This window comes from Mytilus galloprovincialis, chromosome 3 (genome assembly GCF_965363235.1).
Source record: "Mytilus galloprovincialis chromosome 3, xbMytGall1.hap1.1, whole genome shotgun sequence".
NCBI classification, from domain to species: domain Eukaryota; kingdom Metazoa; phylum Mollusca; class Bivalvia; order Mytilida; family Mytilidae; genus Mytilus; species Mytilus galloprovincialis.
In genome coordinates, this window is record NC_134840.1 from 23,741,376 (window position 1) to 23,761,422 (window position 20,047).

The following is a 20,047-nucleotide window of genomic DNA, read 5'->3' on the forward strand; positions in this document are numbered from 1 at the left end:
TATTAATTCTTGGATAAGATCCTGATCCTCTAGGTTTTCTGTCAATACCTCGCCTATCATATGCAGAAAATCATCTCTTATATATTGTAGCTTAGAGCACTTTAATATGAAGTGAAGTATATCTTCTTCTTCCTCTGCACATAACTGGCAAATAGGCGACACATGTCCATTGCTAAATTTAGCTCGATGATATTGCAGGTATATTGTCCCTGTTGCTAACTTTGCCTTTAAGGAGGCAGATGTGATGGCATATGGATTTGTGCCACAGCTTTTCCATATGTTATGTATTTTCCCTTCTTTGACATTTTCATAATTTAGGCGAGACAGAGTAGATTTCGATTTTGCTTCACTTATCATTTGTTTTATACAGTGATCATTGACGGTTTTATTTACCAGGTTTTTCCAAAGTTGTTTCCCGGGTGGGTTATCTATAATATCATATGGCGATGGTAGGTCATATATATTGGCAATTTCAACAGTTTTTGTAAACCAGCTACCAGATTGTAGAGATTTTGTTGCTAGCTGTCTGATAGCTAATTTTCTTTCAATTGAGTTTTCATTTCTTATGATATTTCCAAAGGTTTTCAGTATTCGTTTATGTATTTCTGATTCAATGGTAATCCGTCCAAGAAGAAGATGTGAAGCTACGTTTGCAGTTCTGTCTGGCAGGTGTTGAATTTGTCGCAAGAGTTTTCGAAAATAAGTGGAGAGGTTTTTCATGTCTTCAGTAGTAAGTGTGATGACATCGAGACCATATAACAATCGAGGTAGAACGTATGTTTGAATCAGATGAATTGCAGCTTTTGGGTTTACTCCGTTAAGTCCGTGAAGACCTGCACCCATCAGTGCATATACTGTTCTCCTTGCTGTAATGATCCGTTTTTTTACGACAAGTTTTGTGCCTGTATTTGAGGTATTGTCCCTCTCAATTCCTAGATGTGTTGATGACGTTGGGGTAGCCATAAGTTTGCCATTTAAATGCCAATTACATTCTGAAGAATCGTTAAAGGTAAGTACCACAGACTTTTGTTCACTTATTTCGTATCTGTTCTTGTTTGCAAAACTCGATTGGATATCCAGCATGGTCTGAAGTTCATATGGGTTGGTTGTAATTAATGTGACATCATCAGCAACAGTTGGAATACCACAGTATATTGAGCCAATGGTGGCTCCGATTTGGTTTTCTTCAAATGTTGTTAGTAGGGAGTTGACGAATATTTTATATGCTGACGGGGACCATATTCCTCCTTGTCGTACTCCTTGTTGTTCTATGATTTGATGGGAGAGTTCTCCTTTCCATTTAACTTTTGATGTCAATTCTGTATACCAATTTTCAAAAAATAGCCAGTTGTTTCCCTCAAGTCCTGTTTTGTGCATTTCTCTTAGGAGTCCTAAATGCCATAGTATATCGAAGGCTTTTCTGGCATCCATCAGAGCAATGTAAAGGCTTGATTTCCTTTTCTTTGCCTCCATTATTAGTTCCGTAATGATAAGTGCCGCAATACATGGACTTTCACCCTTTGTGAATCCTTTTTGTAGACTACTTTGTCTTTCTAATATTTTATTTTCATTTCTAGATAAGTGTATCTTCTCCACAACTTTGCCCACTGAACTTGTAATTGTTATTTTTCTATATGAGTTTGGGTCATCCTTTGGCTTTCCACCACTCTTAAAAACCGGGCACACTATTCCACTTTTGATAAGTGCTGGTATATGTACATGTTTAAACAAGAAGTTTATAATAAAAGCTAAAATAGATATTAATGAAGATCCACCATATTTAAGATGTTCAGCGGATATATTTAGTTCATCTGGTGATTTCCCATTTTTAAAAGATAAAATTGTTTTTTCCACAACGTCAGTTGATACATGTTCTATATTGTGTTGATTTTCTTCTAAAAAATATTTATGTAGGTTTTGTACATCTTGTTCTACATGGTTTTTAAAGATTGGGTCAAAGTTTGGATTTTCAGATGGTGTAGCTAGATCGTAAAAGTAGTCCGCCCAGGCTTCTCTTATTTCAGGGTCTGTGTTGATTATTTCTTCCTTAAAGATGAATGCTGATGCACAGGTATTCCCAGGGTCTCTTTGTTTACGAATAAGCTGATAAAAACCTTCACTATCATTTTCGTTTAGTTCCATAATTCGTTCGTATTTTTCATTTCGCTTTTGTGCAGCCGATTTACGCTGTGTACTTCTGAGTACCTTCTTACTAATTTTTAGTTCAATATATGCACTCTGAGTAGGATCTTTTTGCTTTCCTAATGACTTCCATTTTCCATAGCACTCTTTGCTTGTTTTTGCTGCTGCGGCTATGTCCGGGCTCCAACATATTTTTCTCTTTTTACGCTTTTTGACGGGTTGTTTAAATTGCTTTTCTGCGTTTTTATTTAGTATGGTACAGAGTTGTTGTATTTTCTCTGCAGCATTTTCACAGGTGATATCTGAGCTAAATAATTTTAAGTCATCTTCTACGTCCTTTGCATATTTTTGTTTATCTATTTTCTTCCAGATGATTCGTTTAGTCTGTTTTCTTATATTTTGAGTATCCTGTATTGGTATTGCACCCTGGAGTAACACCAGTACTGGGTCATGAGTTGAGGTGTTTTCTGGTTCTCTCATAAATGTTGTGTACATAGAGATAATTTCTTTACTCTGTATGATATAATCTATTTGAGATTCATCCCTCCCATTATAATGATAAAATGTATTTTGCCTACGACATTGATTTGGAATGAATAGTTTTTGCTCCTCTAGAAAATTTTTGAATGTTTTATCTCTGGAAATCCCATCCTTTCTGTGAAGTGAAGCATTCATATCTCCACCCAAAATAATGTCAGCGGTAGCACTATATTTTTCCATAATTTCTGCTATTTCATCCAGTATGGCTTGATAGTCATCCTGTGTATTGCTGCCTCTTGTTGGCATGTAAGCGCAGATAATTATTATTGGCTTTTCGTACTTTAATTTTATAGCGATAATTCTGTTTCCACCATCTGGGAGTAATTCAGAGAACTGGTCAAATTTCTTGCGTACGCATATAGCCACCCCCCCATGTCCTCTTGTCCGTTCCCTTGGTTCAATCATCTTATCCTCGTCAAAAGACTTAACATGACATTGAAAGTCCAAAAATTCTGTGCCAATTATATGTTTTTCATGCTTATAAAGCCAATGTTCTTGCACAAAGATTATATCTGCTCTATTGCTTATTTTTTCAAGATATAGTTTGTTGGATCTATATCCTTCTACGTTAAAAGTTAGAAGTGATATGGTGCATTTGTTGGATTGACGTACGGATTTTGCAGTTGGAATTGATGTTGCATCTGGTGATGAGGATGTGACTGGATTGCTGATGGATGATGTATCCAGTGTTGTTGTGGTATTGGTTGGACATGCGGGTGGGGCTGGATCTGATGCTGTGGTGTTATTTGCTGATATCTGTTCGGCTGCTGACTGCACGTTTGTTTGTTGGATGATGTTGTTTCCTTTGCTGGTTTTCTGTGATTCTGATATCTCTGCTTGTTTGATCTCTTCCAATTGCAAGTCTGTGATCGAATGTGTTTGTTTTTGAAGTTTCCGAGTTGGGGTTGAATTTGTTCTGCTTCCTTTAGCCGTACCTTCCTTGGAATGGGAGTTTCTAAAAAATGGTCCTGATTTATTTCATTTTCATTGAAGCTATTGGCCCCATCATCATTAATAAAGTCAGTTTCGTCACCTCGCATGTTGACTATCAGGTCGTCCAGTCTGGTATATAGATCTGTTGCATCATCTGGTAAATTGTTTGTGTGGTTTTGGGTACTGTTTGATTGAAAAGTACGTTTTCTGGCTTCCTTTGGAGCGTGGTGATTTTCTTCCTTTCTGGTGTTATTAGTGTTGTGAATTTTTTCATTCATGTACATTATTTTCGTGTCATGTTTATGCATGTCTAGCTCTATTTGACGCACTTTTTGCTCCAAAAACCATATTTTCATTTCATTCATTGTGGAGTTTGAGTCAGATGTTACGTTTGCTGGATTTGTGTGACTTGATTCATGGGATTTTCCGTTAATACCTTCAAGTTGTTCAATTCTCTTTCTTGCTATTACCAGAGAGTGTTCTACGTCCTTTTTTTCTTGTTCTAAATTGATGGTAAATGACCTGTTTGTGGCTATTTGCTTTTTGAGCGTTGTAATTTCTGAGTCCAGTTTGCAGATTTTGTTTTCTTTAGATTTAATAATTTTGTCTTTGGCCTCCAATTCACATTTCAATTGATTAATTTCGGTTTGGTATAGAGCATTGTTTATATTTGGCGAACTATTGGAATTGTTTTGGTGGATAGGTCTATCATTCCCTATGTGTTGCCCATTGGTTATGCCAACGTTGTCTGTATTTGTTGTATTTGTACCATGTTTTTTGGTTGCCTGTAGTTGTAATCTTTTAGGTTTGGCGTAATTTACATTATTTCCAGAGTTCTGAATTGTTGGAGTTTTACTCATGCCGGGCACCATGATTTTGGGATGCTGCATAGCAGAGCTGCCATTGTCATTGTTCCTTTTACAATTTTCTGTTGTTGTTGGTGATATAATTTGCAACAGTGTGTTTTGTGGGCTTGATACATTATAGTTTGCTGGCCTCACATTGGTTGGTGAATCAAGATTGCTTTGAGACTCATTGTCTGACTTATCGATCAAGGCATTTAACTGAATCTTACAAGTTCTACAGATATAATTGTCATCCCCATTTTCTTCAATAATCTTAATATCTACCGCACTTAAATTCTCACATTCGTAATGAAACCATTGGTCGCAAGTGTCACAACCCACAGCTTTACAATTGTTAGTACACATTTTATTGCATATTGGACAGGTTGGCAGAGTAGAGTTTGTGATACATGGGTTTATTGCCATGTTAGAAGATATCTGTTCCTTATTGCCTAATTCTTCCTGTTGCGGAGTTAGTCGGCCTTCTTTTGATTGTATTGAAGAACTGTCTATGCTTGTTTTGTTTTTAGATACAGCCTTTTGTGATTTCATATTTTCCATGTCAAGATATTGTTTACAGCTTTGTCGTATCATGGAATTAATTGAAGTAAAATTTGCATTTCTATCTAGTAATTCTAGTATGTTCATCAAATAGGATTTTGTGAATGTTAGTACATGTTCTTGCTTGCCATTCAACAGGACTTTTGATGTTGAGTTGTAAAAATTCAATACGAAAAGTTTTTCATTGTTTACATAGATAGTGTACGACTCAGAGATTACAGACCCGTTAGTATCTTTTGTTTCAACGGATTTGATGTTTGTATCCTGTGTCTGTAGAGTGCTTATAGTTATATATTTAAATTCTTCATACGCCGCAGCAGAAAAAACTAGTACTAAATTTCCTTTTGTGAATTGTGGAGTTACAGAGTATGTTCTTTCGGCCGCTTCCATTTTCTTGGCAATTGCCTTTGGCTTGTTTAGAGTATAAGTGACATGATGGTCTTGAGCTTTTATACTTTTGTTTGCCAATGATCTTTTGGGTGTAAAAAGAACCTTTTTTGTGCGTAGTCTATCGCTTTTTCTTCTAGCTATTTCCATTGTTATTGTTTATAATATGATTCAGAAATAATAGTACAGCGGTTCGAATTCTTAATGCGTACTTATGCAGCAACAGCGTGGCTTGGACATTCCATGCCTTCTGAGTATGTACATAAAAAATTAAATTAAGTTTTTGAATTCAGCTATCGATCTCTTCCGTTAATTTTCTTTCATGCAGCAACAGCGTGGCTTGGACATTCCATGCCTTCTGAATACGTACATAAAAAATAAAGTTTTTGAATTCAGATATCGATCTCTTGCACTAATTTTACTTCATGCAGCACCAGCGTGGCTTGGACATTCCATGCCTTCTGAGTGCATACATAAACTTTTATATTTCAAGTAGAGTCAGAACCAGCAGTCCTTTTGTATATGTTCTGCTATTTCAATAAGCCAGACTTTTGCCAGATGCGGTTTTGGGTGTACCCCGTCAGCATATAATTTAAAGTTGTAAAATTTCTTTGAAGGTTTATTTTTTCCCCTTTTGACTTGCTTCCTGGTATAAAGGTGATGGCTGAAGTGAGGCGAGTGGCAATCAGAATTCTTATTTATGTATGTTATACTTTCATTAATTTGTTCTATTTGTTTCTGTAATTGAATATCCTGTTCTTTAAAAATTTCAGGGTTAGGATGGTTGGCTGCCTTGTTGCATTCATAAATTGAGTAGATGGGAATTTCTAATAATGTTAGCCTGCAGTTAGGATGATTTTCTGTAATGGAGTCAAAGTTTTGCAATAAAGTGATGATGTTTTGGGCAGCATCTGCTTCTTGAGATTTTAAGGAGATATATCTATTTTTATCTCTTGTGGTTGTGTTACATGTGCCTAGCCATACGTATATGTGCAGATTTCCGTGAAGCTTAATCTTATCTTCGATGTTTTTTGTTAGCCAGTCATAACCTTGTTGAATTGTTCTGCCACTTGCACACCACCATAAAATGTTCTTATCAAACGGATGAACTACCTGACTAGCCAGGCGCAATCCTTTGCTGTCCGATAAAATAACAGGCGTGAAGCGTTTCGTCCCTACCAGCGGGCGCCTCGGTTTTTGCAAAAAGTCCAAAAGTTTTTTCTCTGACATAAATAATTTATGAATGGAAAGTTCAAATGGTCATAAACAGTAAAAGTCTTTTATATATATGTACAGCTAAAACCTCTTTATGTTTAAAATATCAGTGAAGGGTCACATACACCAGGGTGACAGATATTTACATGTTTGAATAGGGCGCCAAAAAAAATCAAATATGGCCGACCCGGGAAGGAAGGTATGCGTTTTAGACCTTCCCGGACATTAGTGTAACCCAGATTACATTTAGGACAACATTTAAAACTTAGCTTCGTTCCCCTATCAAAAACATCGCCTAAAAAGAAAATAAATTGCTTCCTGGACATTCCATCTGATATTTTGTTCTCACAATCCATTCACTGTACATATACTGTGTTTTGTCGAAACATTACCTTGATACATTCAGGCTTTTTAAAGGTAATGCGTTTACTGAACAGCGATACGATATCACTAAAAAAAAAATCGTCAAAGAAAGTTTTATTTCTATTTCATAATTCTCCACATGACTATGTTCATATGTTCATGCAATGTTTGTTGCATTTATACAATTACAAAACAACTGCAATCATACACATGACAAAACATTTTCTATTTTCCTAATGGTTGTGGGCTGTTTATATCTAGTTCTTGCATGAACAGCTATTTCTTGTACTTTATGAAGTCCAACCAAGCGCTATGGTCCGCAAATAGTCAAAAAATAACATAAGGACCTAAGAGCTACGGTCTATGGTCCGCAAATAGTCAAAAAATAACATAAGGACCTAAGAGCTACGGTTCCGCAGCTAGGGTTAGCAATACTCCATTTTTGTACTCAGGTTAGATCATCATCAATTACAGACTTAAACCGTATGTTTGTCTAATTTTACTGATAATTTTAAGATTATCATATTTGTAAATAACTACATAAAAATCATCATGGTAATTTGTATTATATTTTTTGACGAAGGCTTAGAACAACATACACAAATTCATTTCATATTCCACATGTTCCATAATATTTAAATAATTATTCCAGATTCAATTAATTACTTGTTGAGTGTTCTGTTAAATAGAGCAACCATTAAATATGTAAATGCTGAAAACCATGCTGATAACAGTCTGGGGAGCACAGTGCTATATATATAATACAATGTACATGTACATGTATATCATGTATATATGAAAATATGTAATAATTTTTAAAATTTAATAAATATTTTATGAGTTAATTTCTTTGAAATTAATATCTTTACCTACACAAAGTATATAAACATGATAAATGAGGTTTCTTAAGTTTCAATTGGAGATTTCGCTTCCATATCAGTCTTTAATTTCTACTGTAGATTTGTGTTTGAAGGAGATACAGAGGGATGATGTTAGTTTGAATGAAGGTTAAAAATCTCATGAAACAATTTTTTTCCTTACATTTTAGGCATCCTAAAAGACAATGGAAAAGGGATGATTATACCATTAAGTTTACATGATAAGATGTTGGTATAGTTTTGGAGGAGAGCTTAACCAAATTATCAGCACAGTATGGACCAATTAAAAGCATTTGATTTTTAAATATTGAATCAGTTTTGATATCTATAAATGAGTCATGTTGCCCAATAGTTTGAGAAATCGTAAGTTTGGGAACAGTCAATCTTCATTTTCTAATGTAAAGATGGTTGTTTCTGACACTGCGAATAAAATTAAAAGACTTCCATTAAAAATCAAATGTTTTATGGTTTTTATGATGTTTGCATCTGTTTACGTTTATGGAAGTTTAATATTGTCTTTAACCACAAACCATTTGAATACAGACACATTTCTGGAAACAGACAAATGCCCTGCATGTTTTGGACATAGTATTTGTGTTGCCTTGAAAAATGACCGGATTCATTTTACTGGATGGTCAAAAATTAGACTGTTAGATATTGTTAACATAAAAAATGTACATACAGCTCAACATTTGGATAACCAAGAACAAATCATCATTAAGAAATTAGGGCATAATAAAGAATTTGAGAATATTGATGAAAAGATATGTAAGGATGCTAACAGACCCAAAGGTTGTGATGTTGCCAGGGTTTTACATATCACAAACACTGGAGATGAAATCAGAAGACAAGGTTTACTACCAAAACATTTAGAGAAAATTAATCACATGTTCTCCTGTCCAACGTACAGTTTGATAGACAGAGTACTGAAATACTACAAAGAAAAATTAACACCTACCAGTAACATGCTATATACCAGGGATAAATTACAGATATATGCTACATCTCTAATAAATGCTGAACCATTAATGCTTCAGGTAATATACAATAATCATGGACACAGTGACATTACAATTATATATTGTAATAAAACATGGATATAATATAGTTTATTTTCTATAATCGATCATAATTTTCAATAATCAATTGTTGTTTATTGTAAAACATATCTCTAAATATTTCGAAACATTCATGTTATTGTAAGAAATGACCTAATTATATATTAATCACCAACAAAATATCCATTTTGTACATGTATATATATATATAATCCTTTTTTGTGTACAGTACAGTACTCTACATTTATGCATCTGGCTGTTTGGGAAATTCTCCTTCAATACAATCTTCATGTATTTATACTTACATGTACCAAAGAAAAGATGCCTGAAAAAAATGTCTTCAAACCAATGAATGATATCAGGTTAAGACAGCATATATATACAGAATACTCAATGACAGGGTTTTTGGGATACGATTGCTTTTAAGCAATCTGTAGACTTATACCATTGACTCAGGGCCATGCCCTCACATCAACCGTTTTATTCTAAACATCAAGGAACATCTCAGATTCTTGAGATTGACTTGCTTTAAATGGTATAAAAACAAAAGGATTGAATTTAAACAACTGCCCTATAATGTTCTTTTCATAATCTTCATGTGTCGAAATTTCCCTTGTTTTTAACAACACGGAAAATCAGAATTAAGCAGTATTTATATTTAGTGTTTTTATAAATTTAGAAACACGTTCCCAGTTTTGATAACATGCGAGAGTTCTCTGAATTCCGATCGATAAATCTATTTCTGTCATATAAGAACTGAAGTGGAGATTTCATATATGTCACCGTTATGAAACTGATATTTGATATTGTACTTCCATAAAAAAATGGAGGTCGTTTAATTAACATTTAATCAGTTAATATAGTCCTTGCTACAAATCACAAGTCTAGAGTTTGTTTATGTAATTATGCGCATGCGTATTGTTTTCTTGACTTGAAGGGGTATCAGATTGAATGGTTGCTCTGGATTCCCCACTCCATTGATTAATTTGAAACTCACTAGATCCTTTCTATGTCTGTCTGCTATTGAGGGTTATTGTTGCTGCATAATTTTAACTCATATCAGGGGCGGCTCCAGCCATTTTAAAAAGGGGGGGGGGGTCCTAGCCCAGGACAAAAGGAGGGGGGTTCCAACTACATGTCCCCATTCAAATATATTGATCGTTCCAAGTCCCAAAAAAGGGGGGTTCCAACCCCCTGCCCCTCCCCCCCTGGATCCACCACTGCATATGCCTCCTTTAAATTCAAATAAATGTTGTCCAAAATGTAAAGGTGTAACTAGAACACCCCTTCAGCCAAAATGAAGTCTTCCATATTATCGCTTTGAGTTGTCTCCCTTCCGTAAGTAACTTTCGCCAAACAACGATACGTGGAGAAAAATTAACTCGTTCTGTCAATAGACGTCGTATTATATTAAAACTGGTCGCATTAAACAGAGGAATGTGTATGGAAAGGAGTTATGCCCACTGACCCAAAGGACATTAAATATTTAAAGAGTTAGGAATAAGGGTTCCACCTAGAATTCACGTAGGAAAATAGGTGATAAAGTACGAGGTGAAAAACCTTCTCTCACTCTCAGTGACTGCATGCTGTAGAAAGTCAACTTGGAATTAATAGTACAAAAATATAAGACAATAAGTACATTGTTCATACACTTGTATCGAGGATTGGCTATTTTTAAAGTTGAATAACTATTCAGATTACGTAAATTACATTTTACGAGTATTGAATTATTTTTGAAAATAATACTAATACATGTATCAATGAAAATAATGGCAATCGTATCCCTCAGAGCAATCTGCTCTTTGATTTAGTTATATTGTTTCTTGCTTGATTTCACCTTTAAATAATCTTAAAATCATGCCAATAATTATTAATATGTTTATCACTAAACTGGGGATGATGATTTCTGTGAAAATGTGAAAATGTACATGTGAGTTCTACACTAAATTGTTTTTGTTGCATTTTCGAGGTTTTTTATTAATTAATGAATTAACCAGCCCATTTATGTATTAACATTAGCATATATTACATTGTTTTATTACTAGACATTCCCAGCTGAAGAAGGATGGCCATTTCCAAAGTACCATGGTGCATGTGGAAGATATATAGCTGTCAGTCATGAAGGAGAACCACTACATAACTTCTTTTCTGAAACTTTTCAAAAAAGGGTAAATTTACTTTTTCATAAGTGGGCTTGCAGTGCCCAGGCATGGCCTGTTTGCATTTAAACCATCCTGTGATGTTTGGCATTAAGTTGGGAAGTTTCTAATAAATTTAATGTATGAGTGCCTTTAACATCATCATGTATTCTCATCTTATATCTTCATGTTCAATGTCTGCACATCAATTATGTGATATAAAGATAATTATTTTTTTATTATCTGTGAGGTCTCGACTTTCTAGCTGTTTAAATTTGAAATTTAGTTTTGTTACAAACTTAAAATTTAATAAACTCTTATTAATAAAAAAAAACACTTTAATGGTAAATATTTGTAAGTCCAAAGTTTAGGTTGTATCTTAAAAAAAATGTGGTCTTAAACATACATGACATAGGAGCTTAATCCTGGTAATAGATGACTAAAATATTTGCTAATTAAAAATGAGGGGAAATTCAAATAACTTCACATTGTCTAATTGTGCAACTTCAAGTGGCATTACTTTCATTAATAAAAACCTAGGAATAGATTATGAATTTACAGTAAATAATAGTTATATATCATAGGCGGATCCAGGGGGGGGGGGCCCTTGGGGGCACGCCCCCCCTTTCGTGGGAAAAAATTGGTTGATTATATAGGGAATCACTGAAGCATGACTGGAGCGACCCCCCCCTTAGGAAAAATTCTGGATCCGCCACTGTATATATATATATATATATATATATATATATCTGGTTCTAAATTAACCTGTGAGAAATGGTTCCTTGAATTTTGTCTGTATAAAAAAGTTGTATGCCATTGTTAAAACATTTAGAAAATTTAGTATACATCTTTTTTTGATATAAAAAACTGTTTAGATAGTAAAGAAGACTTCATTTCATTGTTCTAAGTGATACTTTGTCATAATTTCAGGCTGATATTGCTTATCAGATAATGAAGATAGCTGAGAAGTTAAATAATGAAGGAAACCAGTTTGTTTTGTACTGGACAGATTTAAGCCTGGAAAATTTGGTCGTTGATAGCTCAGGAAAAGTCACAGTTATAGATTTAGAGGACATAATTGTTGTTGACAGAGAGGCTATTGCCAGAAGTATGTAGATAGTTTTATATTATATAAATAACACATAGCTGAGAGGGTGATAGAGCAGATTGTTACCCCGAGAAAACATTGTCAACTGAGGCGAAGCCGAGGTTGACAATGTCTTTTCGAGGGGTAACAATCTGCTCTATCACCCTCTCAGATATGTGTTATTTACTTTATTATACTGAATGTTCTGTTATTAATGTCGATTAAATTTAAAATTCAAAGTAATAAACTATTACACCTTGTCCATAACCATCCGTATTTAATAATGCGCACACTTGATCAAACGTCTCCGTGAAGGGTAATAGAGTATTTGACATAAGATAAGAGTTGTATTTAATAAAGCGCACACTTGATCAAGCGTCTCCGTGAAGGGTGATAGAGTATTTGTCATAGGATAGAGTCGTGTTTAATAAAGCGCACACTTGATCAAGCGTCTCCATGAAGGGTAACACAGTAAATTGACACCCTCGTATTAGCCAATCAAAATCTGGCATTTTGACATGAAGTATAATAAAGATTAATACTCTCTAATTTCCCAATCAATAACAGTATCTACAGTATCAAAAAAGAGATTCTTATATCAACTGAGATGTGTTTTTTCATGTGTTTTTTTTGGTAAGGGGTGTTTCCTATCTTCTTTATACCTGAGTCTGTCATTAATTAATTGTCAGTTATTCATATAGTTTCAATCTTGCATTTTTAGCAGTTTTTTTTGAATACTGAAATGTTTGACAATAACTAGACAAATTACCATTCATGATCATTTTTTATAACATTCTTAGAAAAAAACAATCCTTAGACCTATTAACTCATTTGCATGTTGACACTCTCAGTCCAATTATTTTCTTTAGTAATTAAACCTTTGAAACTTATCACCTGATAAGTCTTGCAAACAGTAAACACTAGTAACAGAACGGGTGTCACTTGTGGATCAAGAATTGTTGACTATTCCAAAACATGACATCTTCCCTGATGCAATATTTATATGCATAAGTGTATCTATCCATAAGCAAGTAAAATTCTAGAGCAATTTGATTTGCTTATGATTAAATGTCATCTCAATATAATTCTTGTAACAATTTCAATATGCATAACAGGGGTAGGTATCTTGTGCTCTTGGTGCAGCTGTGCATTTGTTTATGGCGTAGTCAGCTACTTTATTTTCCACTTTAAGTTTGCAATGTCCCTTTGATATATTCTTTCCCTTTTTTAAACATTTTTTATGTACTTTTGGTTGATATCTTAAAAAAAGTAATAGAGAAAAACTGTAAATGGCAAAAGTTATCAGCAAAACAAAATCAACAACCATGTCATACCTGCATGATCGTGTCAAATTACTTCAAGTAGCCTACTAGGATATATTTCCACTATAATTACACCTTATATAAAAATGCCAGATTTTGATTGGTTGCTTTTTTTGCATGTTCAAACGAATTTGCCTATTTTTCACCTCTGCTGGTGAAAATGCCTCAAATTCCCCCACTTAGCTGTCGTATTTGTCATTTTGAGTATTCATTTTTTACCCTTGCGAGCATCTTCTCGCCAAAATTATTTAGAGATGACGTTACATAAAGAAAGCGTGCTTACACATATTAGTACATGTATAATTCCTGTGGTTCTACAATAATATCTACTTATCCTCAAAATGATGCATTAACATGTTTATGAAAAACAGCTTACAAGTTAACAAAAAAAGATTTCCATTCACCTGTACAGAGAGTTTCAATCCAAATCTATTTGGTGTAATTAAACAGATATATCATGTTATGAAAGGTTTTTTGTGAATACAAGTTTTGGGACCAAATTTCCCTCATCTAGGGGCTCAAAAAATTTCTCCCCCTTGACTGGTATTTTTCACAAATATCACCTCCATAACATTATACACCAGTATACATGATATATCTGTTCAAAAATCCAAATGTTTATCATATTTTACAGTTCTATTAAACTTTTTTCTTTAAAACTATTGTTTGTAAATCCTTCTTTATACAGTTTTGTTTGTAGAAAATTACCAAAACAAACATTTTTTAATAGAAGAATTTCATAAAAACACTAATCAAGAAATGGTAAGATGTCACTCAGAATTTTGCTCTCATGAACTAGTATAAATGCATGACATAAAACAGAAAAACTGATTTTAAACATGACAATAAACAGCTGGTAGATAAAGTATCATCTTAATTAGTTCTTTTTCTTACTTTAACAGCAAAACCAAGAAAAGACTGGGATGAATTGCACCAAAGTTCCTTTGATGACTGTAATGGAAGGAACTGTTTAACATTTTCTCCTGATGATTTGTGTACACATGCTAACTCTGATCACAACTACTTTGCAGCATGCCGAAACATCCTCTCTGAATATGCAAATGAGCCGTCTCTTGGTTTAATGGGAGGACTTCTACATGACATGCCAAACTATGCAAAGGATGACTGGGACCTGCAGCACTTATTACACGAATGTGTTCACGGTTCTACACCAGGGAGTAGGATCAAAATCAAAACTCAATTAACAGATGCTTTGTTTAATTTACGCAATGTTAAGGACAAAAATGATGCTGCAAAAGGGAAGAGGCTGCATGAATAATTAAAGAAGTTTTAGCAATAATTTCTTTATATTCCCTATAATTGTACTTAATCACACTTGAGGTAATTACACAAAATGATATTCCAGAGGTCTTACAAAGTTTACCTGGAAAAATTGCTGAAGTTTTTTGTTTGTTTGTGATCAGACAAATTTTATTGTATGAAAACAAATACGTGTGGTTTTAGGATACTATTTTTGAATATATTGTAGTTTTATATTTATTTCTAAATATATTTAAGTTTGAATAGACGTAGATTCAATCTTTTTTTTATTTTGTCGGGTTTAATGTACTTCCCCATTTTTGAAAGCACCTTGGAGTTTTGTATTTTGTTAATACTTTCTTTTCTATCATTTATTATTAAATTTCTTGTTTAAATTTATATGAGAATTTAGAAAAAAATTAAAAAAGTTTGTTATGTGTATCTATGGGAAAAGTGTATACATGTTAGTTTATTTCCAGTCTATTGAGAACAATATGTTTTTAAGATTAATTATATATATTTGAGGAAATATGTTATGTCTACAATAATACAGATTATTTTAGAAATAAATTATTTTTAAGACAGTCAGCTGTTATCATCTGTGTTATGGACATTTATGACATTTTATCACTGTTTGTTGAAAAAATTTAACTCATAACACTAGAAATACTGGGGATAAACTGTCAAATTTCAACAATTATTGGCTTCTTATAGCCTTATACCAGGCATTCTCATTATTATAGTTTTTTTCTAGGCTTCCTCAGACATAGCCTTTTTTGGCTTCCTGGTAGCCTCTTTTTATAATCGCCTGTTTACAGGACCTATTATGGTATACTGTTGTCCTTCTGTCAATCTCTCTGTCCTTCTGTCATCAACATGTCGGACAATAACTCAAGAACGCTTTACCCAATTTGCATGAAACTTTGGTGAATTAAATATATTTATTGACACGAGCTCCCTTTTGTTGTCATAAATTTTAAATTTTACTTTTCTGAGTAATGGTATTTTATTTTAAAAATGATATACATTCTGATTACATTATTTGCAATGCAAATGATTAATTTTTAAATTCTTATCTTGGAAAATGTGTCTTGCTCTTTGTACAAGATAACCTTTAGGCATTAATGGTCGTGTTTACACCCCATAACTTTTCTAAGTACAGACAATTCTGTGAACCTGGGAAATTTTTAAGGGCATACGATACAGTAGAGATCCCTCGTTGATTTTTTCCTAAAATTTTGATAGTAGGTCAATTTCAATGTGTACTTTCCAAATATGAAAAGAAAAAAGTACCTTCATGACTTACTTTTTGAGATAATTTGGTTCGAAATTTGCATATTTGAAAGAAAATTCCCGAAAATTCATAAATAATGACTTTTAAAGAAAGTAACAATACTTTTGAACAAAAAGTCATAACTTAACCGGGTTTTTTGTAAAACGTTGCCTTGATCCATGGCATCTTCATGCTGAAACAAATTTAAGGTTAAACCAAATTATTATTTTCCGGATTTAGATTGATATATGCGAAATAAAGAAATTGACCATATTTTTGCGTCTTTTCGGAAGTGCAGAAAAAAATTGATCGTTGATTTTTTCTTGAAAATTTGGCGGAGTGTTCTTGAAACAGTACTTGATTGATTGCAAAAGAAAAAAATATGGGTCCATGTGCTTGTTTTTTCAATAAAAGCCATATACCTTAATTTTTTACGACGTCTGCCAGTATGGCGCTAAATTACGTTATATAAAGTTTTAATCGCACCAACGTCGTGTAATCATTCCCGCCGTACACGACTATGCTGTCAAGTATATGAAGGTGTTTTCCAAAGCGTTGATACTTATCATAAAAATTCATAAGATGGTTATTCGTAAAATCGCTAAACATTTGTGCTAAACATGAGGCTAAACATTTACGAAACGTAATTTGGACAGGAACCTTTTCATAATAAAAAAAGGATATGAAAAAGGATCCCAGCAGATTAGATGTACGCCAAAACAGAAAAATCTTATAGAAGTATAAAGGTGCAGCTCCGTCCGACATTAGTTTTAAATTGCTTCGTGTACCAAAAGAGGATAGCCAACATTATTGCAAAGGCCCTAACATGGCAAAATGTGAACCAACTATAAATTAAGTGAGGTGATACAATTAATTAACAACCGTAAAACCTTCAACAATGACAAAACCTGTCAGCTTTAAAAGGCCCCGACGTACTTGGATTTGTTTCTTTTTACATTCAAAAGATAATCATCTTTCAAATTTAGATTATAAAGAGTACTTCTTGTTCTATAGTTTGAGCTGTTTTGTGCAATTTCATGTCCTAATTGCCTCAGTCGACTAAAAATGAAGTTGTAGTATAACATTTCATAGGAAGTACAGCAGCTAGTATTAGAGAATAATATTCAAGGATGTCTTATCAATAGATAAGTTGCATTACCTTTCATACGGCGTAACTGTATGAATATTGGTACTTGTTTGTCTAGAATTAGAGCTATATTGAAAACACTTTATTTGTTCTTCTGTCCGATCGTCTAACTATAATTGTGTTACTTTTATCAGAAACAACGCTACTGCATGACTTCATATTTGCTCATCAGCTTGACAGCAACGAGTTTTAACGTGTGTACACTTTCTGATCTGTCTGTCTGTCTGCAATTAGTGTACATTTGTCGATACTTCAAATTATATCTCTCAATACATTGAAGTACAAAAGGGAGATGCTTATACACATAAGAAGACGTGGTATGATTACCAATGAGGCGAATCTCAACCAGAGACCAAATGACAAAGACATAAATGACTATAAAACATCGGACGGCCTTCAACAATGATTAAGACCCACACCGCATAGTCAGTTATGAAAAGACCCTACATAACAAATGCAAAACAACTCAAACGCAAAACTTACGGCCTGAGTTAAGGTTTATGTACCCTTCTGTAGCCATTTTTGTACGAACTTTTCAAACTTCAATTGTATCAAAACCACAGATATAATGAATAATAGAGATAGGCCATTTTGTACATATTCCAAGAGGAAACTTGATGCAAAGCATTATTTTTTACTGTTCCATTGCATTTAATAGAAAAAGAGGACTTTGTGGCAAATAAATCAAGATTTTTATAGAAAATCCACAGCCTTTATCCTTGTACTCTCATGTTTGGCAATTTGATGACTGATAGATATAGGATTATTGCATGCAGTGCTAGCATTGATTTCCTTAAAACAAGTTTATAAATGTAGTTATTGGTTAAGACAAGTATAAATATGGCCAAAATCAAGTACACCTTTTAGGGTGCGCTCGACTTTAGTGACTCAGCACGAGGTGTTTTGGAATTTACAGGTTACTTAGAACTTTTTGTAAAAAATAAACACTAGCACATCATAGAAAATCAAGTGAGTAATTTATGTTTCAAATTTTATAACAAAAATCTCTGTATTAAAGGCTGTGGATTTTCTATAAAAATCTTGATTTATTTGCCACAAAGTCCTCTTTTTCTATCAAATGCATTGGAACAGTAAAAAATAATGCTTTGCATCAAGTTTCCCCTTGGAACATGTACTAAATGGCCTATCTCTATTATTTATTATATCTTTAGTTTTGATACAATTAAGGTTTGAAAAATTCGTACAAAAATGGCTACAGAAGGGTACATAAACCTTAAGTACAAAACAATGAACGAAATACAAATATGATATACAATAACAAACGACACCATTGAATTCTTGTTTTGGTCTATAACATCCAGATTGATATACAAAAAAATAAACCAATTAAACAAACTAACGTGTGACAATTCTTCATCTATTGGCAATATTTTGCTTAAATTCAAAACAAAAACGACACCAATGTATTTTTTTTTAAATCTTTTTAACGGACTTTTATTGACACCTTTTCTACATACACATGTACATATATAATATCATATAATTTTAAAAAAATCAATTAAACTCTGCAATTTTTTTTATGTACCAAGGTAAGTCCAGAACAGGATGAGAGACTTCTTTATTTACAATTTTATTTACGAATAGGGGTGTTGTACGACCTTGTCCACCCATGAGGGTCTCGCATATGCAGTCGGTTTTGTTATTTTATTGATTGTCTGTTAATTTCGACCGTACAATAACAATTCACCATTCAATTTGCAGTCTGTCCAATGCTATACAAGAAGAAAAAAAAAATAAAGACACAAACTATTTTGATTCTGATTATCTTTCAATTCAAGATAGTATTATTGACTTCATTATCAATGAATGAAAATAAATGTTCTCGTCATGAAAAATTTTGCACAGCTGTAACCCACGTCGTAGTAATGACCAGTGGCGTAGCTAGGTCATTTTTACGTGTACGCCCGAACCTTGGCAAGGGATCCGAGGACCCCAAACAGGTCCATGTCAAACAATTGCTGGTAGTGGGTTAGAGTTAGGGAGCTAAATCGCCGGAAGCCAACGAGTTTTAGAGAATGGATACCATTCCTGTTATTAAAAACTCACCAATAGCAACATACTTAGATTCTAAATGGTTTATTAGTTATGTTAAATTATTCATTTGTTAATTTGAAATATAATGGTAATTGGATTTAGATAAAATGTCAAAACCAGTAATTTTAAAATATGTTTAAAAAGAGCCGTGGGGTAAGCACGCGACCAAAATAAAAAATTGTGTCCAAATTTCGTAAATGAACATGTAATAATAAATCTTCATATATGTTCAGGTGCAATACTAAATATCGTAAAGGGTTCTGTTGAACCCTGGTTCCCGTCTGGGATTTTCACCGCAAAAAGTGAATCGATTTATCAGCCCATTACAGGATTTTTTTTAAAATCGAACATTTTCTTTAGATAATTTTTCTAATCTGGAATATTAGTTTCGGCCCAAGTTTCGTGACAAACTTTGAAGATTTATGCATTTTTTATTTGAAAAAAGCTATACAGTCTGTCAGTATCATATTGAAAAATGATTAAACAAATTCACTTTCAAAATTTTGCTTCAAACCAAAATATTAAAAAATGCTTGCATTCTGCTAAATTTTCATTTAATTCGATTTGACAAAAAATTTGTTGTGTAAAAAAATATTACACCCAGACTAAAACTATTTTAAAAGTACTGTACCTGATAATTTTGTCAGCAAACACGCGGGAAAATTCACTGCATAAACAATATTATGCTCTCAGTCAGTTTACTCATTTGACCACAAACAGTTTCTGTTCAACTCTCGTAAAATTTCACAAAGGTTTGGCAATTAAACTTAGTTATTTTAAAAAAAAAAGTTTAACATACTGAACCTAAATATTGACACTTCTGACGAAATTAAGGATTGCTAT

At 33.3% G+C, this 20,047-nt stretch overlaps 1 protein-coding gene across 1 annotated transcript; it reads left to right on the forward strand.

Moving 5' to 3' along the window:
* Positions 1–6,882: 6,882 nt before the first annotated feature.
* Positions 6,883–15,313, forward strand: LOC143067463 (divergent protein kinase domain 2A-like). Its single transcript, XM_076240754.1, has 5 exons — positions 6,883–7,040; positions 8,035–8,901; positions 10,968–11,090; positions 11,991–12,168; positions 14,372–15,313. Exons 2-5 carry the CDS (start codon positions 8,203–8,205, stop codon positions 14,746–14,748), a joined length of 1,377 nt encoding a protein of 458 aa, XP_076096869.1. The 5' UTR covers positions 6,883–7,040; positions 8,035–8,202; the 3' UTR covers positions 14,749–15,313.
* Positions 15,314–20,047: the final 4,734 nt, after the last annotated feature.